The sequence below is a fragment of the Neomonachus schauinslandi genome, chromosome 8 (assembly GCF_002201575.2).
Source record: "Neomonachus schauinslandi chromosome 8, ASM220157v2, whole genome shotgun sequence".
Taxonomy (NCBI): Eukaryota; Metazoa; Chordata; class Mammalia; order Carnivora; family Phocidae; genus Neomonachus; species Neomonachus schauinslandi.
Genome location: NC_058410.1, coordinates 32,977,599 through 32,990,113, shown reverse-complemented (window position 1 = coordinate 32,990,113; position 12,515 = coordinate 32,977,599). Strand labels below are relative to the sequence as shown.

The following is a 12,515-nucleotide window of genomic DNA, read 5'->3' as shown; positions in this document are numbered from 1 at the left end:
TATTTTCACAAAGATATAAAAGTTCTTGAAATGTAATATGGTATATTTACTATGGTATTAAGTAAGTAAGTAAAGCCTAGCTGCTAAAGCAAAGCTCATCTTTTGTGGATAGAGAAAACCCCTGTGTATTTTAGTTACTGCTCCCAGGTCCATCACCACCCACATTTCTGATCCAAACCCTGAAGCCTCACTCTCTCTCCAGCTTTAGCAAATAGGATAATAAAAACAAAAGGCAGAATACATAGTAAATGCCAAACAAGGACGTGGGTGTGTCTGCTGCACACACACACACGTGTGTGTGTGTGTGTGTGTGTGTGTGTTAGGGGACAGGTTTGGGAGGAGGCGGAAGGAGATGTCCTAGGGAGAAGTAACTTCTTCCAACAAATGAAAACACTGGGGATCATGAGCACTGTTCTTCATAGGAGAGTCATGAACACAATGAAAGGATATCGCAAGGGCTACAGGTTGTTTGGATTACTACTAAGTGAGGTTCCAGAAGGAAAAGCTGGATAATCCCGTAAACTATGCTCAAACGTCTAGCAAGCGTTAGAAGGGAAGCTGGTTAAATCTCCCATGGCTGTTCTCTCTCCAGGAAGCGAGTCACCACACCTGTGGGTTTTATGCAGCTCTGCCACCTTCTCTTCCAGCTCCTTGGTCTGTGTGGGGGCAAACTGGAAGTCACTGAGGTCACTATTGCCATGTTCTTCTGGATCATAGTCCCCAAGCTCAGCCTGCAGAGTATAAGAGCCCAGGAGGGCGTGCGTCACAAAAGAGCAAGGCAGGCGGCCAGAGGCAATGTCCTGCCGGAGCTGAAGGCACAAGAAGTATCTGTGAGGAGCAAGGGGGAGAAGAACATCAGTTAGGACTGTAGCACTAGTAATCCTTGAGTTTTCAGATTCCTTTGAAAACAAACACGATATAGGCAACTCTTTACATCCATAGCAAAAACGGTCTTCTCTAATTAGAAGTCCACCCAGCTCCTGGGGCTCCTAACCTGTGGTTTATTTACAGAAAGTGAGTCTAATGGGCTCCGTAACAGAAGGGGAAATCTGAACTGCTATTCTGGTCACAGCCTATTATTATAATAGAGAGTTTTGTGACTGAAAGTAAAAAATTCTAATCACTTAGACTGTTCTCCTTTGATTTAAAACTGTAATCAAAATTTGCATGTCCCTCAAAAGTTGTAAAGACTAAGGAAATTTTACCAACACCTGCAGTTCTTAAGCATTTGCCCAAAGAGCTAAAGTCACCCACCCTTTATCCTTCCTAGCCTTTCAATACTAATCTCTTTTCCTGGAAAAGAAAACTGAACAATTATAAGTCAGTCTTTACTATAAAGCCCTTACTTGCCCATTCACTCCAGCTAAAGCGGCAGCTAGTTCAGTTTAGAATAGAAAAAGCATGAGCTTCAGGGCCAGGCACAGCTGATGCTGCGCGACCTTGAGTGAGTTCATTCACTTGCCTGAGGCTAATTCCCCACCTGTAAAATGAGAATTCTACCCCCTTTGAAGGTGAGGATAAAAATTAGATAATATAAATAAGACACACCACATGTTACCTAGGAATCAATACCTAATAGCCATAATAATAATCATCTTTATAATAATGTTGTTATTTCATGTTCCAAGTGGTTTTACCACGCAGTTATAAAACATTCCATTTTCCACTAAATGACACACAGAACCATGTTATTTATATTCTATGAGGATGGGGGGGGCAGTACCAACTCCTTTGCTGACATTTTAAAACCTGAGTTCTACTCTCGAATTTAACTACTTGCTAATAAGATTACCATCGACCCCTCCAAACTAAACGGCCCCACGTTCTTGAAGGCCTTTTACAGAGTGTCATCCCTATGAGCAGTTGGCTACCTTCTTTCGTTGCCCGGCTGGCGTCCACGGCCCGGCCCCACTCCTGCACTCCGTCCCACACGTTCCAGCCGGAGTGCTGCCGCTGGGCCAGCCCCGTGGCTGCGGGGTCGGACAGCACAACCCGGCACATGCTGTCAGCCCTTCCCAGTCCAGTTATACCTAGATTACCACCAAGCCCGCTGTCAGGCGGGACAGAGACCCGGTGTATGGTAGGCCTAGTGCTACAGTCAGCAAAGTACTTGCCACACCGCCAAGTGCTCAATAGTCTTCTGAGGGAATGGAAGTCCCCTCGCTGTCGCTACAGTCTGAGGATTTTTATGCACTGCATGCAGGAGCTCTCTTTCTAAGGAGGATTACAGTCCCTTGATCCCTGAAACACCACAAGCACAACTGCATTAACTCTAGAAAACTCAATTTTAAACTGGGCTTCCAGGGTATCCTTCGATTCTCGAAGTCTAATCAAGAACAGTGCTAGTTCTCCATATTTTATGGCACTTTGAAGACCTCAGCACAAAGATTCCATCTATTTCTATTTCCATCTATTTCTTGCTCCTTTTTAGATAATAGTCTCGACTTTTCACATTGGTCCTTTCCTGTTTTCAAAGATGAAGTCGAAGGCCCCAAAACTCCCAGCTTCTTCTTCTTCACAGAGCAGGATCCGGTATCCTTCAAACATTATTCTGAACAGTGTTCCTAGACTCTTCAAAAGCCACCTCAGCTTCTAAATTTTCACTCAAGTCATGGGAAAGATTTCAGTCATGACATTTAGGCTACCGGGCAGGGGGCTGGTCTCAGGCTGCCTGCCAAGGCTTTTGGTTAGTAGCTCACCAAACTATCGCATTTCTCTCACCACACACAGTGAGACTGTTCAAGCCCCATTTCAAAGAAAATCCAAAGCATTTACTGATGCTGTAAATTGCAATCACCAGAGGATTACCATCCCCCAAACAAATTACTGCAAGAAGTACATGTACAGAGAGGGTGCTGGGTCACAAAGCCCCAACTGCAGTGCTCAACGGCATTCCTGTGGTGAGGCTCTGGATCCAGAGCACATCCCCCTGTTAAGTTTTATGCTCCCAAGCAGCTCACTGTGCAGTTACGAAAGCTATGGTTTATTACTTACTAGCTGAAGCTAATTCGATCACAACTTTCTTAGTATCAGAAAACCCCTATCTAGCAACAAGTAGCAATGCGGGGGAGGGAGGCTTGTCATTTATCCAGTCTTGGAAAGGAATCTCCGTTATTCCTCTTTCACGTGGGTATCATGCACTCTTAAGCACTGACAGGACCTGATGTCTGACAACAAAACTGAACTAGCAGAAAGCATCAGGGGCACGGGAACCACAGGAATCAAAAGCAGACTTTTTCAGTAAGACCCTGTGGTTTTCTAAAAGTGTATTCTGAACACAGTTTTCCTTGGCCATGTAATCTATGCACCTATTCTTACCAAAGCTAATAAGTCCTATCGCTGGTAACCAAGCTGAATAGGGCTAAGATGTCAAGGCTCTTGTGGATTAAAATGTTCCTTGGTTACTATTCAAATACTCAGTCCCTCTCAGAATCAGTAAATGCTCTCTTGCTCCTCAACTGAATCTTTTATTTGCAACTTAAGCATCTGTTTGTATAGCCCAGACAATCTCAAAGAAGATGGAAATGAAACAGCTACTAAGAAAGCCTACCTTATAGTTTTCTTTCCCCTTTGAGGTAGGGGACCCCCCAAAATTGGCTTTTTAAAATAATTTCCTTTTTGTACCCTTCTATCACTTTTGTGATTGATCTGAGACTAGTACACAGGTACACAAGGGTTATATAATAAAAACCATCTTAGTATTGACCTGAAATATTAAATATCAATGATTTTTAAAAGTCTAACAAGAAACAAAGTTGCCAGCGATATAATTTTTTTAATGTTCCATTACTCAACTATAAATAGAGAAATTAAAGGAAAGTGAATAAAATTTTTAAAACTGGCAACATTTCCAAGTATTTCCGAGTACACTCATTTCCAAGGAAACTTCTAGAACTCAACTTATGAAAAAATATCTTGGTTTTAATCCTGAAATTACCATTCTTCTCCCAGGGCACAGAAATATATAGGAGCTGTATTTTAAAATATAACTTACCTGGTGAGATCTTCAGTCAATTGAGAAGGATCAGGAGGATAAAACTTCACATTAAAGGTGAACAGCCAAGGAAGATCTGTAATTATTAAATATGGGTATTTATCCAACCAACAGAATGACCACTTATTTTGATAAAAATTAAAGGTTAATGTTCAAACAGTACACACTAGTCCCACTGTAAATCAGTTTGGAGAATTTCATTTTTTAGTTTTAAGAAAACTATTTACAAAAACAATGAAAAATAAAAATTACATAAATGACCCAACTATTAGAGAACAGATTCACTTTTGTTTTTAAAAGATTTATTTATTTGAGAGAGAGAGAGAGAGCACACATGTAAGTGGGGAGGGAGCGAGAGAGAGAAAGACTCCAGGAGACTCCTCACTGAGTGCGGAGCCCGATGTGGGGCTCGATCTCAAGACCCTGAGATCGTGACCTGAGCTGAAATCAAGAGTAGGACGCTTAACAGACTGCCCCACCCAGGTACCCCAGATTCACTTTTTTATAAACATTTACTAATACTTCAAATGTTTTGTATGGTGATATAGTATGCAAAAATTTTACTATAACCTCCATGTAATCGTTTTAAGATTTGTTTTAACCACATTATCTCTAAATGCCAAATATTCCCTACTGTTTTAAAAAAAAAAAGTATTTTAAGATTTGTACATTGTTGGGAGAAGGGAGGCAATAATTGATCACTACAGCCATTCAAGAAATGATTAATGGGCTATCTGAAGAAAGTGTTAAAAGAAATCCCAAAGAAGGGAAAGAATAGTAAAACATCACAAAACTTTAAGACAACAGAATTATTCCCAGGTTTTTATGGAGTGGGTGTAAGGATACTCATCATATGTAACATATGCTTGGCCGTACTGTGCCACAATGAATATAGCAAACAACCATGTCAGAAATGAATTATAAAAAGTACAACATCGCTACCTGTACACTAACATTTAATTAGTGTTTGATATGTCATGCTTTGGATGGCTTTAAAAATAAGAAAAGAAAGAAAAACACAACTCTGGGCAGAGGGCAGGTATTGTTTTCTTAAAGGAATCCAAATAATTCCACTGGCCAGAACTTAGGGTTGTGCTCAAAGTTTATAGTATTTCCAAATATCAACAAAAGTGTGTGCATGTTATTTCATTCTATCCATATCTGAAGGCCTCGTGGGTGCTTTACTTTGTGGACTTGAAGAAAATTTTACTGAATCCCAGTCTCTTTTCCAACGTGTCATTTTGTTCTTTGTTCACCATCAGTACATTAACACTTTTCTCACTCAAAAGTCAACAAATACTCTTTGAATGGCTACTGGGAACACACACGCACTTGTACTGCATTTAGGTTCGGTACATCACTATTCCACTAATAAAGCCAATCCTGCATTTCCGTCCTGCGTCACACATTTAAAATACCATAATGGGATACGGGACTTTCCTGAAGAGTGAGACTTCCCGGTCCTATAGCACATGCTGGGTGGGAATATGAGCTCTTCAAGGTGACTGCTAACCCATAATGAAGCAAAGTCAACACAGGATTATCAGTTCTTAATGGATCCTTATTTTCTGTTTTCCAGGTACTACCATAAGCAAATGCTTGCCTGGATAGGAATGCAGGGATAAGTTTCTAATAGAACACTTATATTTTAGCACTAATAATGCTAAACTGTAAATTAAATATTACCACAAAATTTCCTAGCGATATATGAATAGTCCATCTAGCTATGGACCATTTATATAGTAATCCCATGCAGGTCTTATTCTCGTCCATCGGAGGAAGTTTTTCAGGCAAATTTTAAACAGGAACTAAGAGGCTGTCAGTTTTCAAAAGTAACTGAAAAAAGATTAACGTTTACCTTTGCTAATTGCCTATTAACTGAAAAGTAACAAAGTATAGCAGTAGCTTGGTGAAGATAAAACTAGCAGTTCTTTGGTCCATTTTAACACGAACAGAAAGGAAGAGGTGAAGGCAATAGCTAAAACTTTGTCCTCAGCCAATTTCCCCATCAGGACAGCACAGGATTCCATTTAGAGAACTAGCTCCAATTGTCCAAAAAGCCAAATCCTAATTGTTACTGTTGTTCCTCTTGCCAAACCACAAGGGCAAAAGTCTTGAAATAACTCTAAAAAAAACTTCACAAATAATCAAAACACAAGACTGTGATTCATAATCAGCAAGAGTCTTGCCTTCCAAAAATTAGGAATCTCCATGGTTCTCAAATGAGTGACACACAAACACAATCAAACACCGAAACAAGACCATAGGAAACAAGTCAATGGAACATCGATCACGTTTCAGAGGTTATCCTGTTCTCTCTACGGTGTGAGTCACTTGGCAGGTCTGGTTTCAGATAAAGTGAAAGAACCAAGCATCCGTATCTTTTTGAATTCACGTACTCTGCAGAGCATAGAACAACTGTACAAAAGACAAAGGAAACATTCCAAGGCTCTCCCGTACAGTTTCTTCCATAATGTCAGCATAATGCTTGCGCGTCTAATTACTCCTTTTCTTTTTTTCCCCCTTTTCCATTATGAACCAAACATAAATGGATGAAACACCAAGATAATAAATGCAGGGGGGAAGAGGGGGGCTGCTGGAAAGAAGGGGTAATAATAGTCAGGGTGGCCAACCATCCCAGTCTGCTTGGGATTGTTGGAGTTTCAGCACTAAAAGTCCTACATCCTGAGAAACCCCTGTCCTGGGCTAATCAGGAAGGTCATTCTATTCAAAGATATTTTCTTAAAAAAGGAAAAGAAAGAGGAGTCTACAAGAAGAAATGGGAAAATAAGGTATATGCTCAGAATTTTAAAAGGGAGCAGAGAAGAAATGATAGGAAAACTACCACAAAGATGAATGACTTCAGGGAGAAAGAAAAGGAAATGAAGAAAACAACTGTAGAGAACCTAACACAAGACAGAAGGGAGACAGTAAGTGACAGAAGGGAAGCGTACAGATTCGTTCCAGCACGTTGACGTCAGGAATAATAAAGAAGTAGGGGATGAAACCAACCGTACAAAGGGCGTTGCGCAGGCCGGCGCTGAGGGAAATGGTTTCTCCCTGGACAGCTCTGGAAGGGAGTCCAGGAGGGCTGGTGACAACTGTGTTCTCCTGTGTAAAAATTTCAGCTCTTCATGGCTCTCTCCCTTTTCTGCTTTGGTCATTCACCCACCCTAGAGTAACTTAAGTATCCAGAAACCTAGCAGAGAGTTTTCTGCGGCGATGACAGTTCCTGGCACAGATACCCTAAAGCCGGCCACAGGCAAGGCCCCCTGCAGAGGCAGAACCCCTGCAGGAGCTGTAGTTGGTGAGGGGACACGGCTCAAGTCACTTTGGGAGTCTACCATGAGAGCCAACGGGAAATGCGGCAGGAGGGACTAGAAACCCAGACGCAAAGAGCACAAAGAGCGGCCTTGGACAGTGAACAGAGGAGGAGAGAAGATGATCATCACAGAGGACTGAAGAGATGGCTCTCCAGGCTTTCCTGCCCTAGTCTGCACTCCAGGGCGTCTAGGAGCAGTGTATCTACAGCTCTGCAGCTAGAGACAAGCCTATTAATTAAACCAGCTACACGCTTCCAAAACAAAGGAGACAAAGCCATTGTAACCGGTTGCCTGGAGTAAAATTTACATCAACAGTGAAGGTTACAGAAAGCAGCTCCTCATTCTTACCCCCAGAGGAAGGGTCAGATATCACTTCAAAGTGGTAGACACTGTGAGGGAATATTTAGGACTAGGAGTCTAGAACCTCTTGACCAGAAGAGTCACTAAGCCATGTATGAAATAAAGTCAGGATTCTACAAAAATAATGTTAGTATCCTTAGCTTCCTTCACGATATAAATGCACTCCATCACTAGTATTCTAGTCTACATTCCTATGAATTTTATTACAGACAGAAATAGATGTAAAGATGAACTTAGATAAGTATGATTATTTACTCACTTCGCAGTTGTCTCTTTATTTCTTTTGCAGGATCTAGCCAGTTCTACAGGAGGAGGGGGGAAAAAAAAAGGTTAATTAAGCCATAAAACATATTCCAGAGTCCAAAATGGAACAGTTTACAGTTCACATATTTAAGTGTAAACATAAATTCCTATTCCAAGCAGCTTTCACCTATTAGCATTCCACTGGGCTAAGTACTGATTTGTTTTTGAATCTGTGCATGTTATAAATAAAACATTAAATCACTTTTAAGGTGGGTCTCTTGGGCCTCATTTGCTTGGATCTGAAATCAAACATCTATCCAAATGATGAGACACAATATATCTACATGTAGTCTTTATTCTGTAACAGAACTGCCAGCAATCAGCCCCTGAGGACACTGAAATGACAGCTCAGCCAAAGACAACAATTGGCTCTTTAAAATATATACACCCCAATCCAACACAATTATCTCAACTCCTAAAGCCAACTTCTAAACTTTCTTTTTCCCTGCAACTATACAATGCTATGGAGAAGTACCATCAGATTGGAGCTGATCGTGTCCTTCCTGCTCTTCATGTAACATCCTTTTTAAACTTCACGTGAAGTGGGAAGTCAAATCATAAGGAACTCCCTTTCACTTCCCCCTTTCTACCCTTTGAGAAAGTTAATATAAAAAAATTCTAGGAAACCACTATATCTTAAAGCAAAAATGACCAAATTGGAACTATATACTGATTGAAATAGTTGAGTTTTAAATATTGTGGAGGTTAGGGGTGCTGACCCCCACATACAGTCAAAAATCTACATATACTTTTTTTGACTCCCCCAAAACTTAACTACCATAGCCTACCGTTGACCAGAAGCCTTACCAACAACATAAACAGGTCAATTAATGCATATTTTATATGTTATATGTATTACACATTGTATTCTTATAATAAAGTAAGCAAGAGAAAAGAAAATGTCAAGAAAATCACGAGCAGATACAGAACCATCCTGTATTATTGGAAGAAATCTCTGCATAAGTGGACCCACACTGTTCAAACCTATGTTATTCAAGAGTCAACTATAATTGGCTTTACAATAAATAAGTTTCATTCATTCTAAAAGTATCCCAAATAATGTAACATCTGTGCTTAAACAGAATTTTCTTCAGATATATACAGCAAATAATTAAGATGTTTGTTGTTTGACAGAAAATAACAGCCCACTGTCTTAACAATATACTGAATTGGTATAACAGAACATTAACTCCCACTATTAAAAAGTAGTAACAGGAGGCTTTGCAACAAAGCCGCATAGACCCCCCGGGTTTTACTACACTGCTCATGGCTTGCACTCAGGGCAGCAAGGATCCAAGGTGTGCATGCTCTGTTTTAACACTGGTGATATTCAAATGTCTCAATAAAGAACTACCAGAGCTTGGTTGAGTTTCATATTACTGGTGTCCCAGCTGCATGGCCCCATTGACGAGGAGGGCCAGTGGGATGTTCCAATGGTACCTCCGGTGCTAAGTTAGGAAGCAGCTCGAATTCTCCCCTTAAGAAAGAGCCTGGCATTCAGTTTCCTTGCCCTGCAGCTGCTGTCCCAACAGCTGGCTCACAAATGGCCGGCTATGAGGCGTGCACAAGAGCGAGAAAAACACATCATTCAGTCTCTAGCCCAGGCAGGGGAGAAGCTGGGGAAGAGGCGAAGGAGGGTCGGATGTGTTATGGCATTTCATCCAGGGAAGCAACAACCACAGTAAGGAAACTGAATCAGAGACAACGGCTGCTCAACTGAAGGGGGGGTCCCCTCAAAACATGAACACAGAGAAAGAAGAGAGTAGAAGGGAAATGACTTCACTGGTCTGAAACGACTAGACAGACCCTTCCAGGTCTCTGGTTTCACTATGTGACAGTTGCTACAGATGCCCGGCCGCAGAAGAAGGCGGAGGAGAACGGCGGGAGCAGCGTCATCTTCTGTGACCCCAAGGAATAACCCTGTGTCCCAGTCACTCGGCACCTTCCACTCTCACCTGCAGCCCCAATCCCTTGCACAAATTCCCTGCTGGGTTTCTGCACAGCATGGAGAGTCAAAGAGCTCTACGGGCCCAGGAGAATGAGTGAGAAGTTTCCTTGCACCAGCCAGCCAGATGCAGACGCGGTGTCATTCTCCCGGCCACTTTCCACAGTATGGCCAGCCAGAATATTGAAAGGCTGAAGTGGCTTCTTTCCCTTTTTTCAGATCCCTACCCACACACGAAGTGGGCCGAGTTTACCTGCTGTGACCAAACAGCAGCTGCAGAAGGGACTCCTGCCACTCGCCTACTGGTTTCCCTTTGCTCACCACACTCACTTCCACACTGTGAGCTCTGCTCCCACCGAGGTCAGGAGGCCTCCTCCTCCTCCCTCACACAACTTTGTAAGGGTAATCGTAGACCCCATTCCTTGTACTTCCTCCACAGTACTTAGCAGCTTTAGACAACCAGTAAGTACTAAATTAATAGCTGTTGACTGATAATCTGCCCACTGCCATGCTCTGGTCATCTTAAAAAACCACAAGTTATAGTATTTTTTTTAGGGTTGCTTTTATATGAATAATTAGCTCCAATGAGTACCAAGATCCTGAGTAGGACAGAATTTTATCATCTAGGGTCATAAATTCATAAGTAAAAAGGCAAAAAAATGACAATGTGACTTTTAAAAGAAATACAAGTCTATTATCTGCATTATCAACTACAAATTAATAACATATAACATCTAAATATGTAACAAATAAATACTTAACAAATAAAAATAAACTTCTTGCTTTTGACACTTGAAGAGTGCTGGATGGATCAAGAAGTAGACACAAAAGGAGGGAAAAAAAAACACCGAGAAGGGCATAAATGCACACGGGTATATGAATGTGCATGCACGGACACACACATGTACACACACACACACCCCCCACCATGAGAGATGATGGTGCAAAATTCCAATTCTTTTAAAGATTTGGCCACCATATATATAGACTTTGCAATGAGAGCTACATGGAATCCAATTCTGGCTTTCACCAACTCTGTGACCTTGGGCTCATTCTTTGGCTTCCTTTAGCCTCAGTTTGCTCAATTCTAGATGAGGATCACAATATGTACCTCATAGGGTAGTTCTTTTCAACCATTCCTTCAAATGCCTCCTGAAGAGTTAAGTACAAATGCAAAGTCCTTTACCCAGTGCCTTTAACAGATGGGCTTTTTTGCAATGATAAATTGACCTATCCCCTTTGGAGAGATATCCCTTCTTCATACAGTTTTATATTTCCAAAGGTGATATGTTACCTAGATTAAAGAAGTTAATAGTTATATGATTATTTCTAAAAAATTAATAAATCAGACACTTTATATTCATGGGCCCGATGAAATAAAAATCAGTCCCCTTTTTCTTAGAGAAAACTGTCTGGATAATGTCAGCCCTTTAAGCTGTCCTTCTATAGGGAAGAATCTTCATGGAAACAAAGGCAACACATTAAACAGCACAATCCCTTCTCTAATTACCAGTATGACTAGTCCATAGCCTTCTATGTTCATGTTAAAGTATTATCTAGCTAACCTTTACTACGTTTTGCCTGATAAGAATCCATCTGGCAAATTTGTTAAAAAGACAGATTTACCCACCGCCCACCTGAAACATTCTCCAGGGAAGGGGCCTGAGAATCTCTGTTTTAAGTGACAGTTGCAGGCAATTTATAATCAGGCAAAATGGAGATTTTTCTCAGTGTTTCCCAAACTTTAAGGCATAGGCAACAATGCAAAGCTAAAAAGAGCTAAAACCCACACCGGATGTCAATAAAATTTATCTTGGATTCTTAGAAATAAAAGTATATTGGCAGCTACACTTAAGGGCAGGGACATTCATTCACTCAATCTGGTATCCTTCTCCTCACCTTCCCCTTTTTACCCCCACTCTGTACCCAAAGTATGAACTCAATACATATTTATTTTCTGAATGAACATCAGGGAAACCAAGGAATAAATAAAAATTACAAGGAATCCTATCACAGGCTTCCAAGAGAAGTAAACTAAAATTAAAATGGAGTCCTAGAACCCAGTGTTATTCAATCATCTTAGAACATGAAACTGGAAGACTATGAATCAGTTGGGGGACAAATGATGTATCTTCACTTCCACTAACCTCTCACTGAAATTTAGCATTACCATCAATTATGAATGTAGGAGAAAAAAGCCTGGTTAATATCAGCAGTACCTTTAGCTTTGTCATAGAATTCACTAGACTGCCAAAGGAATAAGTGACACAAAAAAAGGTTAAAAACAAAACAAAAACCTGCCTTAGAAGGTTACAGAAATCTAAGGAGCAAAGCAAATATCTATACACATATTTCTTTTTACACTGAAGTCCTTCTATCAGTTAGAGAAGCTCCTTTACCCTACTCCTGATCACTACAAATCTGAGGGTGAAACAGTCTTGGTTAACCAAGTCTTCTCTACAACACTTCTAATACCTGTTACCAGAAAAAGGGTTTAAAAAAAAGTGATTTTCAATTATCCTCTAACAACAAAAACATCTACAAAAAGATAAAGCCCTGATCACAAATCATTATATTTAGATTCACAGGA

The 12,515-nt window shown here is 40.7% G+C and overlaps 1 protein-coding gene across 1 annotated transcript in view; it reads right to left on the bottom strand.

The window, feature by feature from the left end:
- Positions 1 to 12,515, bottom strand: part of EPB41L2 (erythrocyte membrane protein band 4.1 like 2) — a 216,263-nt gene that overhangs the window by 60,015 nt on the left and 143,733 nt on the right. The window contains exons 5-7 of the mRNA XM_044917548.1: positions 7,937 to 7,979; positions 3,995 to 4,070; positions 610 to 828 (exon numbers count right to left, since the gene is read on the bottom strand). Coding sequence (XP_044773483.1) covers positions 610 to 828; positions 3,995 to 4,070; positions 7,937 to 7,979 — 338 coding nt within the window. The remainder of the gene's footprint in view (positions 1 to 609; positions 829 to 3,994; positions 4,071 to 7,936; positions 7,980 to 12,515) is intronic.